The following is a 22,490-nucleotide window of genomic DNA, read 5'->3' as shown; positions in this document are numbered from 1 at the left end:
CAATTGTTGCTATGCTAAATCCTCCATATGTGCTATTGTTAATAGCTTTCTGTCCTTATCCATGAAACGTGCCAAAAACTCCCATTTCCTAATTTCTTTACTATCCACTTTACTATACATGGTATTAACAGATCATTTCCAAGTGTTTTAATGACATCAGTATTTCTGAAGCAGTGTTGCTACATTGCTACTTTTTATGTCAATTAGCTTAACTAGGAATGTGCAATCTCATAAAGAGAGAAATCATGTTGTTTACAACTGTTTTGCCACTCTCACGTCCTCTGAACCCACCTGCACAACTGCAATACACAAAACATATCAATAGTGCCATTTCTGTTTCTGGAGGGGGATATGTTCCATGACTATAAGTTCACCAAATTTCATTTCAATCTGACCATTAGATGCCACTTTGGACAGTTCTGAGTTTTCCATGAGGTGAAAAATGCAACCCAATAAAAACAAAAATGCCACTAAAGCTGAGGCAAATTTGTAGGATCAGGATGAACTATGCATACAATAAACTGACATAATTAGAATAATAATTTAATGCCAAATGATGTAAGTGTGATGCACAATGATAGTACAGATCATTGAAATTCTGTTCCATCTTTCACTTTCAGTACTCTTGGTGATTTGTTCTTGAGAGTGAATAAAATGAGAAATTATTCCTAAGCTAGAATTAAATGGCATTAGCTAATAATAGGTTATTTGTTCTCCTTTCCAAAAAAGAAAAAAAAAAAAAATTACACAACAAAGTCAAAGTCAACCTACTTTATATCTACTTCCATATGTAAGATCCAATTCAGATTCTTCCATTTCAAAAGACATACCAGGCTTCTTTGTCATTAGCTTTACATAAACTGCCTCACCAGGCTGAACCCGAATTACCAATTCATTTCTTTTGCACTGACCATGGAATATATCTCCAGGAACCTCTTTAAATTGAATTCTTACATCAGCTTTTCTTTCATTTAAAGCTTTAAAAAAGAATAAAAAACTATGTAATTCATATTAAACATTACAATATAGTGATTTAAATGGAAACAGTGAAACAAGAAAAAAAATTGTCATTGAAACCTTAAGTCATCATGATGGTGCCTAACATTAACCTTTTATTGCTAGTATGGAGCCTGCCAGATACCACTTTTTAAATGTTTCTCTTTATTTTTTTAAACGTGTAAATTAAATTAAATCATCCCATGTACCTCTGTCTGCCAATATTCCCTAACTGGTTATACAGTCTTTTCTGCTTTCATTTCAGTATACTGTGAATTACAAGACATTAAATTTTTGTTTGATGTTTAATAGATACGAGGTGAGCAAAAACTACCTTTCTAGGCAACTCCCCTTCCTAAGTGGCATCTGTGACACCAGTAACAGATGTCTAATCTTGCTATAGATCTTGGTCTCACTAGCTAAATGTGAACAGCTGACATGTTCTCCACATTGTTCTATAAATTAGACTGTTAAACACAATTCTCATTGAATGCCCATACTATAAACAAGACAGAAATACAACCCTGCTATCATTGGTCAACCTTTGGAAACCAATAACTCTAGAGAATGTCATTGGTGACCATGCAAATATTCTGGAATTTTTCAACTTTCTGAAGCAAATTGGAGTTTTTTGTCATTTCTGATTTCGGCCTTTTTTTGACGTTACAAGAATTTCTAATATATTATTACAATAAATGAATAGGCACATTATAGCCAAAGCAGCTTATGCGCCATCAAACCCCCACAACATCAACAACATCTGACATGTTCACATTGCATCTGCCAGACTCTACGTGAGTGTTTGTTTAAATTTGAGGGGGGGGGGATGAGTAAGCTTAAATTCTAAAAAAATAAAAGCTTTCATTATTATTACTATTAGTGGTTTCTCTCATTCATTTTTATTTGATATTTTTAAATTGAGTTTAGCAGAGGAATGTCTCACAGATACCAAGCAACCATCTTTGTTTAAACTGAGGGTGAGAATGATGGAAGGTTAAATTCTTAAAGGTCACAGAAGATACATCTTACTTTGAAATTCAAAACATTGGAATAAATCCAGACTGGAGATATGACACTACATTTTGTGCAGAAAAATCAAGTTTCAGACAATAAGCAAAAGGTTAGAGAAACATTCACAGGGATGCAATAGGTTGATTCAGGATCTGAAAACAATGAAAAGAAAATTCATATAAACGAGATGCGGCTGACTCTGAATGGTTATGAAAGTGTTGCTGTTTGAATGACCTGGACAGGGCCTTCATGATTTGAAGTAATGCTCTGCTCATCATCATCTACTTGGTCCACACAGCTGAAATTCTCACTGACTCGAATTTTGCGGAAAAAATTCCAGAAATCCTTAGGTTATTATGCAAAAAAAAAAAAAAAAAAAAGGGAAAAATGCAGAATCAAGTTAAGCTTAGTCTTCATAATTGTATGCATATGTTGAAAAACATGAATCAAAAATAGTACACACACACACACTTTAGGCAGTGCTTCCAGTCATCTCTCTCTACATCATGGAAGAGTTTAGCTAGCATCAAACAGTTGAAGTGCATGGGTTTTGGTGATTAATTTTTTTATTGCCATCAGTCAAAGATAATATGTAAATAAGAGAGGATAAAAAATGACTAAAATACCGAAGTGTTTTATTATTCAAAAAACAATTCAAAATATTTGTTTTTAGTATAAAAAAAAAAATTGATATTTCACGGTTGTGGAAAGAAAAGATGGAAATTAAAAGTGGCATCAAAATGTGAACAATTACGAATTATTTCTTGCTGATTTTTAAGGTTATAACTGAGTAATTTTTTGCCCATTAACTGAGTATGCACGTAACGAACAGAAAATCATCACTTGATGACAAGTCAGGTTAAAAAATGGGCTAAGGAATTTTCAATAGTAAAAAATAATAAATAAGCAAACCTAGTATTAATAAATTAGGTACATTTTACTACGTATGCATCTGCTTATTCTTATTTATTTTTTATCACTTAACATAAAGTTAGTGCATTTGTATTAGTTCTGTATATAGCTAAAGTAAACTGAAGTTTACGAAGAACATATCATAAAAGAACATTAAAGAACATATCATACTGTGAAATCATTCACTAGTTAACTGTCTCTTTACTTCAAATAAACAGCACTTCCCTATAGAGGAGTCTATTTTTACTTATTCTCAGCTGAGTATAAGGCTGCCAGACAGACTGCCAGAGCAGCTCTGGAATTATACAAGAATTTTGCTAGCAGGGATAAGGAGGTGATTATCCTTTTATATAAAGTAATGGTCAGGCCACACCTTGAGTACTGCATATAGGTCTGGAGGCTTCAATTTAGGAAGGATGTAGAGTTGTTGTTTTTAGCTATTGGTTTTTAGGAGCATTAGCAACTAAGGCCATATTGCTCCGGGGATATGCGGTGGTCATTCCCTGACCTTTCCACATCCTCCATATTTTGTGGTCACGGGCTTGAACCCTGGTCTAATCGAGAAGCGTGTGCTACGCACTGCTGCTCCTGGCTACGGAGGCACCAAGGATGTAGAGCTGCTGGAATGAGTACAGAGAAGCGCAATGAGATAGGTGAAGGGAACAAAGGGTTGCCCTTACTAAGAAAGGCTTAAGTTCTGCAAATTGCAGCATTGGAGACTAGGCACCTGCGAGGTGATCTGATTGAGGTGCGTAAAGTATTGAATGGTTTGAGCAAGTTCAATGCTGATGCGATTCTTCCTCTTGCTCAGATTATGCACCTGAAGGGGCATAAATTCAAATTGAGGAAAGACAGTTATAGAATAGATGTGCCAAAATTTGCCTTTAGCCAGTGGGTGGTTGATTGCTGGAACAAACTTCCATCTGTTGTTGTGGAAGTTGATAAATTATATGAATTCAAGGAAGAACTGGAAAAACTTTTGAAGTAAATGGATGGGTGAAATGGGAAGTTTTTTTTTTTTTTTGGCTGATGCTGTATAAGCTTGCTTTCTTTCATCATATACTAATGCCAATCACCCAGATGGCACTATTTGAGTTAACTGATTACTTGTTGGTGGGTGGGTACTTTGGGAGCTGATAATTCAGTTGACTTATTTATTACACAAGGAAAAATAGATGCCAAGAGGTGTATAATCAAATCTGTACAATTTTAGGACAATGAAGCATCAAATGATGAAAATTTCAAATTAACATAAGTTAAGGCATTACCTGCATCAGTTCTGTACGTAATTGAAATAAAAAACAAACCAAAGTTTGTATAAAGGGCATCATTATACATACTGCACATCATATTGCAAAATCCTTTGCAATAGATTGTTTTTATTTAAACTGATGCAAATGCCCTAATTTGTACATTAGTGTATTTGCATCCATTAATTTAAAATTTTTGTAGTTTAAGGTTTCATAATGCTAGAATTCTAAGACTTAAATTATAAACCTGTTGGCATCTATTTCTCATTGTGTAAATAAGTCACAATTAGGTTGTTAGCTCTTACACCTTGGTATCTGCCCACCCAATGATAGGGGATCAATTGACTATGAAATGGTCCCATCTTGGCAGTTGGTACTCAATCAAGAATAATAACAGATTTCTCTATTACGAAATATTACTTCTTCAAAGTATAAGAGATAGACAACTTGTTAAGGATTTCACAATGAGATAGTAGCAAGATATAATGCCTTTTGTACAAACTTTGGTTAGTTTTTATTTTGACTGCATGAACTGATGCAAATCTACCAATATGTAGATCAGTTTGAGTCTTCACAGCCTCTAAAAATTCCAAGGTTTATTCTTTAAAATTACAAAATTAAATTTTTTTTAAAATTTTAAAAACAGGCATACTCTATAACTGTTCAGAATTGTATGTGATTATTTAAACTTTTTTCACAATTTTCAGGTACTGAATCTACTGAAACTATGTCCCACATTTTACACCCTGTGTATGTACAAAGATCATTCAAATGAAAACTGCAAAATCAGCATAAAATGCATATTATACAAAAAAACTGATAATCTTGTGTCAGGTTATTGATTGATGTGTGACAACATTGAACACCCACATAGCACCATCTGCTGGTGGAATTTTGGTAAACAACGCGACCCTAAACAATTCAGAAATGAAAATTGCTGCTCTTATTCATCAATTTCAGTATCAGACAGAAAATACAATGCATCAGCTATCCAACTTCCGTGATCGTGAAGATTCATGCATAACGCCTCACTCACAGTCGGACAGCAATAAGCTCACTGCTAGACAACGCAACCTTGGGAGTTAAGGTTGTTGACCACACAGCCCGACGCTTCGGTGCTTCACGCAATAACAACGGACATCATTCTGGACGGGTATACTCTTGGAAATTCTGTGAACGCTAGCAGGCAGGGAGAAAGACGATATGTTAATGGTAGAATGCTTGACTATTGGCTGTTGCCAGCGTCATTCACGTACCCGTGTACGAATTGCGGAGTGCACAACTACATGGCATTACCAAAATTTAGGGTGTCCTATATTAATAAGCACGGTTACAATTTTTTTGAAAACAGGGATAGAATTGCAGATAGAACATATCATAATCAAAATATGGGTAATATGTACTCTTACATTAGGTCAAGAAGGGGAGTATCTAGGAATGAGTTTAATCAAAGACAAACACATCTTAAAGTAGTTTTGGGTAGGCAAATAAACCATGCAGATATTGATAATTATGAGCAAGGTAGGAATAGATATTTTTGACAGAGAAGGGTTTTAACAAGATAGAAGGGGTTTTCGACAAAGTAAAAGGGTTGGTAAACCAAATGCTCGTAAAAACACACAACATAGGATATACATTTTAGAAAATGATACCAAACTACTTTTGGTTTCAGATTTCATTCAAAATGTTCAAGCCAGATACCGTATAGATACTGGGGCTTGTTTAACAAAATTAAGCATAATAGATCTTTGAATCCAAGGTCTCCAGACCTAACAGTAACTGGTGTTTCAGGCAATATTGTCCTCATACACGCTGAGATCACAGTAAATCTTAAGTTAGCGCAACGTTTCAGGAAAATGTTTTAGTGGCTTCTGGAAATTAAGGGTTGGTATGATATAATTTTGGGACTAAGTGTGTTAAAGTTTTTGTTCTCACTAGACTTAGGCAAAGGAATATTGTGTTTGGTTCCATTGAGGATTTGTTTAAGAGAGGAAAGTATTCATGAACAGTTTTTGGGTTCCAAACCTGCTGTAGCTAAACTTACCTGCAAGCATTTGCTTCCAGCATCCACAGAAAGGGTGGTAACGGTATTTTGTGAGCAGCTTGCTGTTCCTACCGAGAAACTAGTAATAGTGGAACCCAACTCTAACTTGAATATGGATGACTTGGCAGTAAGGTGCTCAGTAGGAAAGATGGGAAAGTCATTGCGAACTTGACGACCAAGCCACTTCACCTTCCAAAAGGCATGGGTATTGTTAGCCTTGAGAGCCTTACTAACAATTCAATCAGTTTTGCAGGTGAAAAAGGGAATGAGAAAGGAATAACTCCTGTGTCTATAAAAGACTTTGAACTTGATCATCTAACAGCGATCAGTGACGCAGACTGTCAGACTTATTGTGTGAATATAAAGATGTGTTTGCCAAATCACCAGCGCAGCTTGGTAACTTGGTCTTTTGCCACAGAATTAGGTTGACTGACAATGTTCCCATTAAGCAGAAAGCCTATAGGGTACCTTATATATTGAAGGGAGAGGTTGAGAAGCAGGTCCACGACCTTTTAGAACAGGTATCATCGAGCCAAGCAATTCTGTGTATTCAGTGCCAATTGCGTTAGTGAAAAAGAAAGACGGAACTTACTGTTTATATATTTTTTTATGACTTTAGGAAATTGAATGCGAAAATGATTGCGGACAGTTAAACAATCCTGAACAAGTGTGAAATTCTGGATGTGTTAGGCAATGCGCACTATTTTAGTTCATTGGACTTGGAGTGGTTTCCATCAGATAGAGGTACATCCTGCAGACAGACACAAGACTGCGTTTACTACAGGTGACTCACTTTTCCGGTACAAAGATGCCATTTGGGTTGAAAAATGTCCCAAACTTGTTTGTTCACACTATGTTCCTGGGTACTGCAGGATTTGAAAAGGAACTCTATCTTTGCCTATTTGGATGATATTATAGTCTCTTCTGATTTTGAGTCACACCTAGTAAAACTGGAAAAGGTTTTCAAGCGTCTAAGAGAATATGATCTAAAACTGAAGCCAAAAAAAAAATGTGAATGTCTGAAACAGCAGTTAAAATATTTGCCGTCTTGTTAGCGGAGACGGTGTCAGCCCAGATCCGAATAATTTCTCTGCAATTCGGAATTGTTTACCTGAGGACAGTTAAACAGATCCGGTCATTCCTCGGGATGGTGGGATTTTATAGTTTATCCCAGATTTCGCTGAAATAGCTCGCCCTTTGATGCAGCTTACAAAAAAGAGACACCTTTCATTTGGGACAGTTCCACCCAGCAAGCCTTCAATAAATTGAAAACTGCTTAAAGAAATCAGAGAGAATGTATAGTACCACAGATAGTATTGCAAGAGCCTCCAAGAAGGAGGCTCTTGCGATACTATTTGCAGTTTTACAATTCATACTGTTTTTAGTTTCTTCTAATTTCACACTAATAACAGATCACCACTCATTGAGTTACTTGTTCCATTTGAAAAATCCGTCGCAAGTTTAGCACATTAGAGCATGTTGCTACAATAAAGAGTTTGACTTTAAAGTTGTATACAGACCTGGCAGGGTCCAGACCAGTGTTAGATGAAGATGAAAAAGCCAAAGAAATCAAAAACTACTGAAGTAGTTATTATTATTATTAGCCATATGGTGCAAGGAAGCCTGAGGCTTATGCTGCACCAGCCAAAAAAAAAAAAATTTCTGAGTTACCCTGAGAGAGAGAGAGAGAGAGAGAGAGAGAGAGAGAGAGAGAGAGAGAGAGAGAGAGAGAGAGAGAGAGAAGAATGATGATGATATCCAGCTCAGGACCCTGGGTGTGCCAAGCCCATACTCACCAGATGTGAGCCCTTGCTCCTGTATCAACCATTGTAACCTTGGAAACATTAGTTATGCCACAACAGCAAACCAAAATTGATTAAATCCCTACAAAGAGAAGATCCTAACTTGAAGAAATTAATTTAAGAACTGTAGGGAGAACAAATCCCAGATTAATTTTATTTGAGCGAAGATGGGATATTATATCATTTTACTTTATTTGACCCTGGAGCTGCACGTGAAGAGCCACTTGAACAATTGGTAATACTGTATGGCCTGAAAGCAGAGATTTTGAGCGCATGCCACAATAACGTTCTTACTGGAGGACATATGGCACTCCAAAAAACATTGCAGAAACTTAGAAAAAAACTTCTTCTGGACAGGCATGTATAGCAATTTCAAGAACTACATTGAACTTTGTCTATAATGTATGGAGCAGAAAGGATACAATTCTAAGACTAAAGTGGCCCTGATGAGGGTTCCTACCAAAAATTCTCCCTGGGTAAGAGTGTCGGTGGACATATTATGGCCTCTTCCAATGACCTTGAGAGGTCATAAATATCTATTAATAGCAGTAGATAACTTTACGCATTACACAAGGTAATTCTGCTCCAGATGCGACAAGCAGACGAAGTTGCTACAGCTTTCGTCAACAATGTGATCTCGCAAACTTCCACACATCATCTGCAACTGTCTTTCCTCGTTTTGACTCTATGCCCCCTCAGGTTTGTAATCTGAGCAAGAGGAAGAATCCCATCAACATTGAGTCTGCTCAATCCATTCAAGGCCTTATACACCTCAATCAGATTGCCTTGCAGGTGCCTAGTCTCCAGAAGCTGCAATTTGCAGAACTTAAGCTCTTTCTTCATAAGAGCACCCCCTTTTGTTCCCTTCACCAGTCTTGTTGCCGTTCTCTGTACTCGTTCTAGCAACTCTACATCCTTCCTAAAATGAGGCTTCCAGGCCTGTACGCAGTACTCAAGGTGTGGCCTGACCATTGCCTTATAAAAGAGGATAATCACCTTCTTATCCCTGCTTGCAAAATTACTGTATGTCATTGACAAGACCCCATGACATACTCTGGCAGCCTGTCTGCACTGCTCAGAAAACTTCATATCTGACTGCACAATTACCCCCAGGTCTCTTTCTTCTCCACTACCCTGAGTGTAACATCACATAGTTGGTACATTTCTCTGGGGGTTACTGCTACCCATATGAAGTAATTTGCATTTGTCAATGTTAAACTTCAGTTGCCACTTCTCAGCCCATCTACCCAACTTTTCTAGATCCTGCTGCAGCAGCATACTGTCATTACTGTTATTAACAACCCTGCCAACCTTTGTATCATCTGCAAACTTTGACATTAAGCTTGATATACCTTCATCAATATCATTGATAAATATACAAAACAACAATGGGCCCAACACCAAAACCTGAGGGACATCACTAATAACATTAGTCCACATAGAGCAGTACCCATTAATCACCATTGTCTTCTTCCACTCAACCATCCTTTTATCCATTGTAGCAACTTAACCTTAATGCCATACTACTCCAATTTGTGCAGTAGTCTTTCATGTGCAAGTATCAAAAGCTTTAGTGAAATTCAAAATGATATCAAAATTATTTTTTTGCATCCAGTTTCTTTGTGATCACATCATAGTAACCTATCAAATTGGTCAATCAAGACTTCCCCTTAAAAAACCCATGCTTTGTCTGAATTATTGCTGCTATTTTGTCTAGATGATCCTGCAATGCTTCTTTAACCAGTGACTCCATTAATTTCCCTGGAACAGAAGTCAAACTAACAGGTCTGTAATTACTCATGTCACCCTTTGATCCCCCTTTGTGAATTGGAGATACATTTGCACATCTCCAGTCTTTTTTTTTTTTTTTTTTTTTATGTAAACCCCAAACACGAGAAGCATTAGAACCTTTAGTACTGTGCTTGGGTTGGAGGTTGAGAAGACGAAAGAAGATATTTGTTGACAATGGACTTGGAACTTCTGTAGACTGTAATTTTCAGGAAATACGTATGAAGGAAGGTTGTTCCAGAAAATGGCAGTTGAATGAATAAACGAAAAAGATGAAAAGTTGGTCCTGTGAGTTTGAAGCTGGACAGTAAATGGATGTTGGCTGGTGACTGCACGTGTTCGGACTGTTTTGAAAGAGAGAGCGGGAATTATAGAAGCCAATTCAGAAGAACAGTGCCCATGGAAATATCTGTAGAAGAGGCATGCAGCAGAAACAGTACGTCTATGAGACAGCAAGTGGAGAGATTCTGTTAGAGATGAATCATTAATTAACCTAACTGCCCTCTTCTGAATGGAATCAAGAAGCCTGAGAGAGGTTTGGGGGGCACCACCCCAGATGTGGGAACAACATTCCATGGCAGGGCGGATTTGCGATTTGTGGGGACTTCCCCCGAGTCCGTCCAAGGATGCTCTCATAATTATGGCTAAGGGTTTGCTTACTTCCTTTGCTGCCTCCTTTAATATAACTGGATAGATCCCATCCACTCCAGGTGCCTTTCTTATGTTTAACTTCAATTCTCCTCTACTTTGCCTCTCAGTTATTACAAAATCATTCAACTCTCTGTTAGAGTTTGATAAACATCTGGCCCTCTCCTCCTTGAATAACTCCTCCTGTGTGAATGTAGATGCAAAATACTCATTTAGGTCAAGTGGACCAATCTGATTCATCCCCTTCCTTTTAGAGTTTTTATAAGTAAAGAAGTCTTTGCTGTTTTTCTTTGCATCCTTTGCCAATAATTTTTCATAATCTACCTTTGCTTGCCTAATCTCCTTTGTGACTTGATTACAGACTACCGCTATCTACCATAGGCTTGTGTCGCCTGACAAGTTATGTGCATCCCATGAATTTTTCTTCTCTGCCACGAGTCTCAATAGTTCATCTGACATCCATTTGGGCCTGAACCTAGAGCAGTATTTAAATTGAAGTATTGTAGCATTATGAGCAAGTTACTGCTATGGATAAAGGGATGGTTGGGCAGACAAAGATAGAGTGGTTATCAATGGGCACTGCTCTTCTGTGACTAATGTTTTTAGTGGGATCCCCAGGGTTCAGTGCTGCTCCCATTGTTTTCAATATTTATTAACGATATTAAGGCATGTCAGGTTTAATGTCCATGCTGAAATCAAATCAAACCACCAGATAAATTAGGTGGATGAGTTGAGAAGTGGCAATTGAAGTGCAACATTGACAAATGCAAAGTATTTCATATGGGTAGCAGTAATCCTAGAATAACATATGAACTGTTTGTTACCACACTCAAGGTAGTGGAGACCAAAAAAAACCTGGGGTAATTGTGAAGTCAAATATTAAGTTTTCTGAGCAATGCATAGACAGGCTGATATGGCAGCTCACAGGGTTATGTTAATGATACACAGGAATTTTGCTAGAAGAGATAAAGAAGTGATTATCCCATTTTATAAGGCAATGGTTAGGCCAGTGGTTTTCAACCCGGGTGCTGCAACATTTCAGGGGTGCCACGTAATTTGGGTTTAAGTTACTTAAACTTAATTTTTTAAATTTATATATTTATTTCATTATAAAAAGGTGTGCAGTATCTTTTAATTTTGTGATGATCTATAATTGATGTTTATTTTAATACCTCTATATAAAGAATAAAATTATTTTATATATATATAATTTGTATTATGAATTGTAATTTTGTTTATAGTTATATCATTGTAATAACTATCATGTAACTTTTTTTAATATTACACACACACACACACACACACACACACACACACACACACACACACACACAGAGAGAGAGAGAGAGAGAGAGAGCGCGCTAACAGGTAGAAAATTGAGTAGGGGGGAGTCACAAAATAAAATAAATTACTTAGGGGTGCCATTTATTATAAAAAGATTGAAAACCACTTTTCCATATCTTGAGTACTGCATACAGGTTCAGAAGCCCTATTTTAGGAAGAATGGCGATTTGCTAGAAAATGCATGTAGAGAAGAGTAATGACTTGTGAATTCCCTTTTCACAACAAAAACGGTACTCTCACAAAAGACCAGTTCTGTGAAATGTAGCTTCTGGAAACAGGTACCTGTGAGGGGATGCGAGTGGGGTATTTAATTGATTGAGTAAAGCTGAATGTTGATTATTACATCCTTGCTTTAGTTCAGACAACAATAATGTAGTCACCGATAAAGAAGCAATGCAGGATTATCTAGACAAGACTGCAGTAATAGGGCAGACACAGCATGGGTTTGTTAATGACAGTAATGATAGTATGCTACTGCAACAGGATCGGAAATGCTGAGCAGATGGGCTGAGAGGTGGCAACTGAAGTTTAACATTGAAAAATGCAAAGTACTGCATACGGGTAGCAGTAACCCCAGAGTAAAGTATCAACTGGGTAGTACACTCAGGGTAGTGGAGAATGAAAAGGACATGGAGGTAATTGTGCAGTCAGATATGAAGTTTTTTGAGCAGTGCAGACAAGCTGCAAGAGTACTCATGGTGTCTTGTCAATGATATACAGGAATTTTGCTAGCAGCGATAAGGGAGTGATTGTCCCCTTGTATAAGGCAGTGGTCAGGCCACACCTTGAGTACTGTATACAGGTCTGGAGGCCTCATTTTAGGAAAGATATAGAGGTGATGGAATGAGTACAGAGAAGGGAAAAGAGATTGGTGAGTGGAACAAAGGGTTGCTCTTACAAAGAACGACTGAAGTTCTGTAAATTGCAGTTTCTGGACACTAGGCACCTGTGAGGTGATCTAATAGAGGTGTATAAGGCCTTGAATGGTTTGAGCAAGCTCAATGCTGATGGAATTCTTCCTCTTGCTCAGATTACTCACCTGAGGGGACATAAATTTAAATTGAGGAAAGACAATTGTAGAATTGATGTATTAGTAGTAGTGGCATGTGATGCAAGAAAGCATGCGTATGAGCTTATGCAGCATAGGCCAAAAAAAAAAAATCACACCATTCCCTCCAAATACCTGTCCAGTTCCTCCTTAAATTTATTCAACCTATCAACTTCCACAACGACAGATGGAAGTTTGTTCCAGCAATTAACCACCCGCTGGCTAAAGGCAAATTTCCGCACATCTATTCTACATCTGTCCTTTCTTAATTTGAATTTATGCCCCCTTAGGTTTGTAATCTGAACAAGTGGAAGGATCCCATCAGAATTCAGCGTGCTCAACCCTTATACACCTCAATCAGATCACCGCGCAGGTGCCTAGTCTCCAGCTACTGCAATTTTCAGAACTTAACCCTCTCTTGGTAAGAGAATCCCTTCATTCCCCTCACCAATCTTGTTGCCCTTCTCTGTACACGCTCAAGTAAATCTACATCCTTCCTAAAATGAGGCCTCCAGACCTGTACTCAAGGCGAGGCCTGACCATTGCCTTATACAGAGGGATAATCACCTCCTTTTCCCTGCTAGCAAAATTCCTATATATCATTGACAAAACCCCATGACCTGCCCTGGCAGCCTGTCTGCATTGCTCAGAAAACTTCATATCTGCCTGCACAATTACTCCCAGGTTTTTTCATTTTCTACCACCTTAAGTGTAGTACCACACAGTTGGTACGTTTCTCTGGGGTTACTTCTACCCATATGCAGTACTTTGCATTTGTCAAGGTTAAACTTCAGTTGCCACTTCTCAGCCCAACTGCCCAAATTATCTAGATCCTGTTGCAGTAGCACACTGCCATTACTGTCATTAACAACCCTGCCAACCTTTGTATCATCTGCAAACTTCGACAATAAGCCTGATATACCTTCATCAATATCATTGATAAATATACAAAACAGTGGACCCAACACTGAACCCTGTGGGACTCCACTAATAACATTAGTCCACGAAGATCAGCACCCACTGATTACCACCCTCTGTCTTCTCCCACTTAACCATCCTTTTATCCATTGTAGCAACTTACCCTTAATACCATTCTGCTCCAATTTGTACAATAGTCTTCCATGCGCAACAGTGTCAAAAGCTTTCCTGAAATCCAAATATATGATATCAAAATTATTTTTTGTATCCAGTTCCTTTGTAACTGGATGCAAATTTGTCAGACAAGACTTTCCCTTAACAAAGCCATGCTGTGTCTGAATTATTGCTGCAGTCTTGTCTAGATGATCCTGCAATGCATCTTTAACCAGTGACTCCATTATTGTACCCGGAACAGAAGTTAAACTAACTGGTCTGTAATTACTTGTGTCACCCTTCAATCCCCCTTTGTGAATACATTTGCACATCTCCAGTCCATGGGAACCTCCCCTGAGTCCAAGGATGCTCTCATAATTATGGCTAAGGTTGCTTAGTTGCTTTGCCGCCTCCTTTAATATAACTGGATAAATCCCATCCACCCCAGGTGCTTTTCTTATGTTTAACTTCAACAATTTCTCCTCCACTTTGCTCTCAGTTATTACAAAATCATTAAGTATCCGGCTACAATTTGATAACCTTCTGCCATTTTCAAACCTTAATAATTCCTCATGTGTGAATGTAGATGCAAAATACCCATTCAGTTTGTTTGCTATCTGATCAGGATCATCAACAGTTGAACCATCGATGTCAAGTGGACCAATCAGATTCATCCCCTTCCTTTTAGAGTTTATATAAGTAAAGAAATCCTTGCTGTTTTTCTTAGCATCTTTTGCCAAGGATTTCTCGTAATCTTCCTTTGCCTGCCTAACCTCCTTTGTGACCTGATTACAGACTAGCTTATATCTGCCGTAGGCTTCTGAGTCGCTTGATAATTTATATGCACCCATTCATTTTTCTTCCCTGTTAAGAGTCTCATTAGTTCATTAGATAACCATTTAGGCCTAAACCTTGAACAATATTTCTTAATAGGTATGAAACTTTTAGTAGCATCCACGATTAATTCCTTGAATGCTTCCCACTTAGAATTTACTGTTGGTAACATTGTCAGTTTATCCCACTGTACAGAATTTAAAAACTTTCTGAGACCACTGTACTCTCCTTTACGGAAGCAAAAACCCTTTCCTTTACCCCTGATGGTAATTATATCTTTAAGTGAATCCCACATCAGTACACTGTGATCACTGCTACCTAGTGGTTCCTTTATCTGCAAATTCTTAATGCACGAATGATCACTGCTGATAACCAGATCAAGAGTATTACTCTCTCTGGTTGCCTCTCGAACATGCTGCTGCAGAAAACAATCATCCAATAAATCCACAAAAGTCTGACTAGTGTGTGAGTGACCACCCACAAGTTCCAGTCAATATCTGGGAAGTTAAAATCGCCCATTATAAGACATTCTGATTTACTGGCCCACTCTATTTCTCTGTATAATTGTTCATTGTACTCATTCGAGTCATTAGGCCTATAACACACTCCTACTCTTATTTTTGCTTTCGCAGTGCTTATGTCACACCAAACTGACTCAACAGTGCACTGTTCATCTATATCAACTGGATGCACTTCTTTTGATTTTGTTTTTCTTAATTAACAGCATAGCACCTCCTCCCTGTCTATCCTTTCTGTACACATTGTACTCTCCAAATTCCAGTTCTGCATTCCTTATATCTGTGTGACACCACGTCTCTGCTATCCCAACAATATCCGCATTTGAAGTCTTGACCAACACTTCAAATTCATCAAATTTATTTACTATACTTCTATCATTGGTATACATGCTCCTATTCCTATTCATAGTTACCCTAACACATCCCATATACCTACCTATTTCAGGATGACTGCCATCCATCCCTGAAACCCCCAACACCTCTCGCTCCAGGTCGCTACTTATTCTAATAGAAGTTCTGCAAGAATCACCTTCACCTCTGCCTACGGCTACTGTTAAACTATTAGTCCTTGTATCCCCCCAAGCTATCAGTTTTCCGACCCATCTAACACTGCCTCGATAGCATCAGCGAATATTCTTGCACCCTTTCTATTTAAGTGTATCCCATCCTTGTAGAAGCAGTCTCTCCTGTTAACAAGTACAGACCAGGCTGAAAAAAACTATCCCTTGAGCCTTGCACAATCTTTCCAGGGCCGAATTGATCGACAAGGCTCTCATCATATACTCCCTCCTATCGTGTCTGGGCAGAATTGCAGACACTTTCAAATTCAACCCTAATTCTTGGCTTTTGTTCAACAGTGTCCTGTATTTGTTAAGTAATTGTGTTGGTCTTGTACTCTTAATATCATTAGTGCCAACGTGTACCACTATATCACCTTTTGTGCACCTAAAAGATGATATTCACTCTACAACGTAATCAACCTTTGCCCCTGGCAGACATACCCTGGTCCTGTTCCACCTATCCTTTTTACAAAGCATATTACCCATTTCCCTGACAATAGTCACCAACAACTACTAGTTCCTGTGGGACTAGTGTATTCTGCCTTGGGGGTTGCCGCTGTGTTGCGTGATGACCGTGCAAGCTCTGGCGTTGATGTGGGCAGCTGAGAGCTTGATGGGCCCCTCAATTTAGAACTTTCGAGGGCATCCACCCTGTCCTTCAAACTCTCATATAGGCCCATAACAACGCTGAGTTGTCGCCTGATTTCCTTACATCGCACACACACAAAGACATCCCCCATGGCAATATCATGTTCCGTTCCAGAGAGTTCGGCAAACATTTCACAAGTTGCACATTTTTTTAGGCTGTGATGCGTTGGAGAATTGCCCCCCCCCCTCGGTTCTCCCCCCGAGTCACAGCACTCCTGTCACTTAGTGCCCGTTGCTTTGCTGCTCTAGTTTGGGGCATGCTATTTTAAATTAATAAGATCAGTAAATTAAATTAATTAAATGTCAATACTATGCTATCTAATAGAAACAGTGAAGCATATTACTCTATATAATTATGCATTAGAGCTACCTAGCTACCTCAAAAATTTGAATTCCCTACCACTATATACAAAAACAATGGCTGCAAGATTCAAATGAAATAACGGTTTTATGTATTATAAGTAGTAATCCACAAAAACTCTTTATCTAAATTAAAATAAAAATAACCAGCAACTTAAATATGTTAAAGGCAGAACTAGACAAACATTTGGAGTGAATGGATGGGTGAAATGGGAAGGTTTTTTTTTGGCTGATGCTATATAAGCTTGCTTTCTTGCATCATATGCCTATGCTAATGCTAACACACATAAGGGATAATAAATTTAAATTGAGGAAGGATGGTTTGCTGGACAGATGTGCATAAATTTTATTTCAACAGAAGGCTACTCGATTGTTGGAACAAACTTCCATTTGGTGTTGTGGAAGTGGGTAGTTTGAATAAATTTTAAAGAAGAATTAGACAAATTATTAAAGGAAAAAGATGGATGATAGAGGAAGGGTTTTTTATTTTTTTTGGTTGATTCTATATAATCTTGCTTCCTTGCATCATTTTCCACTACTAATACTAAATTATTTAATATGTTTAATGGACAATATGCTAATTGAAACCACCTTGATGTTAATGGAGTAAAAACTAGAAATTGGAATATATTATTGATGTTTTGTATTAGATGTCATGTTATTAACTGTATCAGTGGATAATCTACAAAGATTACTGAATTTAAAAAAATTACTAGCTAATAAATATAATATGATGATCTCATTAGATATAAGCTGGAATTATGGAAGCAGATGATAGAATGAGTGAGAGGTTTTAAATACCTGATAATACAATTAAATCAATAAGGATGGCTCCAAGAATATTTCAAAACAAGTTATAAAATCATCAAGCAAATCAAAGTCTTTTAACAAATACTTAAACACAGATACAAAAACTAGAATTTCTAAACTACTTAGACCTATACTAACGTAGGCAGTGGAAACAAGTGAAGAAACTAGTAAGAGGGTAATCTACAAAGATTACTGAATTTAAAATTATTACTAGCTAATAAATATAATATGACAATCTCATTACCAAACAAACCTATCAGACAAGTGATGCAAATGTGAAATGAACACTTTAAACAAAATCACACTTATAAAATAAAGTACTCAAAATCAGAAAAAAATGTTATGTACAGGACATATGAAATTGGACATGTTGAAGAAAAAAACTTTTTCAGGGAATACAATTTTGTTCCAACCAAAAAAAAAAAAAAAGTAAGGAAACAGAATAAAGAGAAGGGAACACTAATAAAAAAAATAATCAAATGGAAATCAAAACAGAAAATAAAAATAGGATGACCAAGGAAAAGATACAGGAGAAGACAGAATCCTAGCCACAGCATCTGCTTAAAGAGGGAAATATATATAAGATCATTGAGTGTTGGCATGTAGTCTGAGTTAACAAAGCAGGGGAAACAATAGTCATATTATTCAATAATAATATTCTATACCATGTCTTCAGTGCAAAGGGATGAGACAAGCAAACTGGTAAAACACAAGTTAGATAACCCTGCAAACTCAGATATGACACAATATGATATGAGAACACTAATTATGTTTAATACTGTATTAAAAAAAAAAAAAAAAAAAAACTTAATTTAACCCTTGAGTGGGTACACTAAAAAAAAAAAAAAAGGGTCAAAAGCAGGTGCATGGCATACTTGCACATCAATCAGTTTTCGGAATAAAGGGCTGATTATAAAGCAACTTATAAGTAAATGTTTAGATATACAAAAAAGTTTTATTATGGGGCCTCAATTGTCATAGCTACAAATAGTACTCAAAGTGTCATCCCTATGAATCCTGAAATTATAAATGTGGAGAAGAGCTGATCTTAGGACACATTCGTTATCTTTATATGGGGCACCCTCTTTAGTTGCATGACATCTTTTGGGTTGTGTCTGTAGATGCAGCCCGTTTAGACAAATCTACAAATAGTAATTGGATTTAACTGTTGAAAGGGTGGTGGCTGATTTTAGATTCCACTTCTCTGCATTAAGTGAATGGAAAGCTGAGTCTGATCTACTTATTCATCTGTACTGTTGGGCTTTTTTTTTTTTTCTTCTTCTTTTCATTTTGGCAGAAAATCTACAAGGATAAACAAACAGAACAGACCCATTCTCTTCAATACAGAGAAGAATGTGATCTAAATTCAACCAACATCCTTTGAATAAGTAAATCTTACAAAAGAGGAACCTTCAAAGAAGCATACTTCATAAGATGTCACAACCAGAAAAATTAATAGAAAAAGAATTAATTTCAAAATGAATGCTTTAGTTACTTGAAGAACTTCTTTAATCTAAAGAACTGAAACAAAAAATCGCCAGACAGACACAGTCCAGTGACAGAAGTAAACCCAAGAACCAGTCCTTCATAAAAAAAAAACTCAAGCCAAGGAACCCAATCGCAGATATTTTTGAAGCAGAAGCAGATAAACCAGAAAGTACAGATTTAAATGTAATGTGAGACCCTGGGTACAAAGGTATTTATTTTTAAAATAAATAAATACAAATAGATTATAACAAAGCAACATTTAAATTGAAATTAATAAAAATATACAAAGATTATAATAAGCCATTTATTATAATCTCTTCAATTAAAGCATATGCTACCTCACCTAGGCTGGTGTTGACTGGTTCAGCATTGTATGGCTGTATCGTCGTTCAATCATATAACCTTATAGCTAGAAATGAATAAACTTTTAGTCTTTCCACAAGGTTATCACAGCATCTTCTTGGTAAGAAATGCTTATTGCAGCCCTTTGAACACTTACTCAAATTGCTTACTTTCAGTATAATTATTTAAATGCATTAGTCAAGTAAGAATTTTGTTAACAACAAAAGAAAGTGTTAAAACAGTGTTTTAACACTGTCTTTCCATAGTCTTGAAAAGGGAGCTCAATGAAGCTCTGAAACAGACAAATAATTGTTCTTGGATTTTTTTTGTTTGAAAAGTAAACAGTCTAAAACTAAATGGGGTTAAAATTAAGTCAGACTTAATTTTCCATGCAGTGTAAACAAGTTGCTAGGAAGAGCACATGGTATCCTGTCTATGATATATATAGAACTTTCAAAAATAGGGAATAATGATGCCATTGTCCCTCTATATAAGAGACTACGTTTAAAATACTGTTTAGGTTTGGAGGCTATACTTGAAGTAAGAAATAACTTCTAGAAAGGGTTCACTAATTGATGCCCATATGAAGAACAGCTTAGGTGTAAAGTGCAAAGTTTGCCAACTTAGACATCTTGGGGAAGGTGGGAGGGGACTTGATTGAGGTGTATAAGGGCCTGAAAGGAATTGGTAGAAGAACAAGAGGTATATTTTTACTGGTGAAAGCGAGAAGAACCAGAGGGCACAAAGGAAGAAAAGGCCAAATCTTTATTTTTGGGCAGTGTGCTGTAGATCGTTGGAATAAACTGCCTGCCACAGTGATGAAGGCAGAGGATTTGTAAAGTTCAAAGAGGAATTGAATAGCCACTTTTTGGTGACGGTGAAGATGTGAGTAGTAGAGTATTTTTTTTTTTTTTTTTGGCAGATGCAGAAACACTCTGCTTCCTTTCTTCATTTATCCATTATAATACTAATACTTTACTTAAATGATTCTATACAATTCACTGAATTGAGTATAATATTACATTTACATGAATTTTGTGTTATTTTCACAACCTTTAGAACTCAGAATGCATTCATTCCACAGGTTATCTAAAAAGGTTTTGAAATACAGAATTCTGTTTGCAAGAATAGGAACAGAGCCAGTTATTTTGATTCTTTTGAAATGCAATTGCAATTACAATTCAGTAATTATGACTGAATATCAAAAATATATCAAATATTCACCTCATATATAATCTAAAACAAAATGAAAAACAAAAGATTTAATAACTTCAAACACTACCTTTGCCACAGCGCAGAAAAAAAGGAATCCCTTCCCATCGTTCATTGTTGATAAAACATACAGCCAAAGCATAAGTTGGTGTATAAGAATCCTGTGGAACTGAAGGATCATCAAGATATCCTTGGGAAGATTCTCCTTGTCCTTTATTATTGCCAATATATTGCCCCAAAACAATATTTTCAAGTTTGATTTCTGGCATATATCTTAGCACTCTAACCTGGTAAACAAAAATGTCAAATGAATACAACTTATATCTCATTGGTAATAGTTTCAGCATAACACTGCTATAAAAGTAGTTATGGTGCAACTTTGATATATATATATATGCTGCTTTGTACTCATTTCTGATATACCATGGGTCCAACTGCATTACCCACCATAACCAGGATGAGGTATTTCTGTGCTCGAGGTAGCTATTTAAGTTCGTATTTTGCACTTGATGAAGCTGTTGAAGTGTGCTTCCCCCCCCCCCGACTCTCAATTGACCATACTATATGAATTTGCACTATTAAATCCAAACTCTTCCACTCCTTCCCATCTTGGTGTCCAAGGCAGGTACATCATTGGCAAATCCTCATTGTGACTATCTCCCCCCCCCACAAAGACTGATATACAAGAAAAATACTATGTATGTCAAAGAACCATTACACTGGCAAAATGGAAGTTATGAAAACTAACAAAACTAAAACATTTAGAGAGAGAACTATTGTATTCTCTTATACAGAATATTCATATGAAGCTAATTATTGTTTATGCATAGTTTCTTCCCTACCTTGCAATATCACTTGTATATAACTGAGAGGAGGAAACTACTATTATATTCATCAACTGTTTTTGGCTAGGGGCTGCTTTGCTCAATTAAAGAAAAAAAAAAAAAAATGTATTTGAGTGGGTAACTGCATGGGACTTTCATCCAATGTGTATTGCTGCAAATTAATAAAAATATACAAATATTATAATAAGTCATTTATTATAATCTATTCAATTAAAGCAAGTTCACCAGAGTGAATAGGAATTGTTCCCTTAACCAAAATCAGTTGCATGGGGCTGATTCAACCCCAATAATATTTCAGCAATTTGTGCTTCATCTACTATGCCCGCACAGCTGGAACTCCCCGTAGCTGTTTTTGAAAATATTTTATTTCAATTGTCCACAGAAAATTCCAGAAATGTCTGTTAATTACTGCACAATTAGGAAAAATTCATGATTAAGTTAAACCTAATTATATTCATGTGTTAATTGACATGTCATGTTGTTATTGATAACATGCTCTCTTTACTATTGTGATTTCCTTAATTGGTAACACTCTGGCTTTGTAACATTGATGTTTCATCTGGAATCAAACTGTTGATGCATACACTTCACATTTCATGCAGGGAATGTGCTCCTATCAGTGACAAGCTCATCTACTCAAAGCATTCTTTGAAGGGTACAGATTTTAAAACTTCCATTCTCTCGCTGACAGATCTAAAGGGAGTTTTAATTTTAAAAAAATAATTTAAAATATGTTTTAATAAAGAATATGGATTTTTCAAAGTTGTGTTCAGAAAGATTGAAAATGTAGGTGGCATCAAAAAAAATGAACAATTTTTGAATTACTCTTGTTTGGCTGATTTTTCAAATTTTTGCATGCACAGAGGAATTTCACACAACTAGTTATGGGTTAAACCCGTACTGATTTTGACACTACGTTCCATTACTTTAAGCACAGTCATAATGATGATGCAGTACAT

General features: G+C 36.6%; 1 protein-coding gene across 1 annotated transcript in view; it reads right to left on the bottom strand.

The window, feature by feature from the left end:
- Positions 1-22,490, bottom strand: part of LOC150080693 (glucose-6-phosphate 1-dehydrogenase-like) — a 165,509-nt gene that overhangs the window by 36,357 nt on the left and 106,662 nt on the right. Inside the window, exons 8-9 of the mRNA XM_090381511.1 lie at positions 20,757-20,973; positions 772-977 (exon numbers count right to left, since the gene is read on the bottom strand). Of these exons, the coding sequence (XP_090237637.1) occupies positions 772-977; positions 20,757-20,973 (423 nt within the window). The remainder of the gene's footprint in view (positions 1-771; positions 978-20,756; positions 20,974-22,490) is intronic.

This window comes from Mastigoproctus giganteus, chromosome 9 (genome assembly GCF_048544385.1).
Source record: "Mastigoproctus giganteus isolate SK-2022 chromosome 9, ASM4854438v1, whole genome shotgun sequence".
NCBI lineage: Eukaryota > Metazoa > Arthropoda > Arachnida > Uropygi > Thelyphonidae > Mastigoproctus > Mastigoproctus giganteus.
Note: the sequence above shows the minus strand (reverse complement) of the source record. Positions and strands in the feature narration are given on the sequence as shown.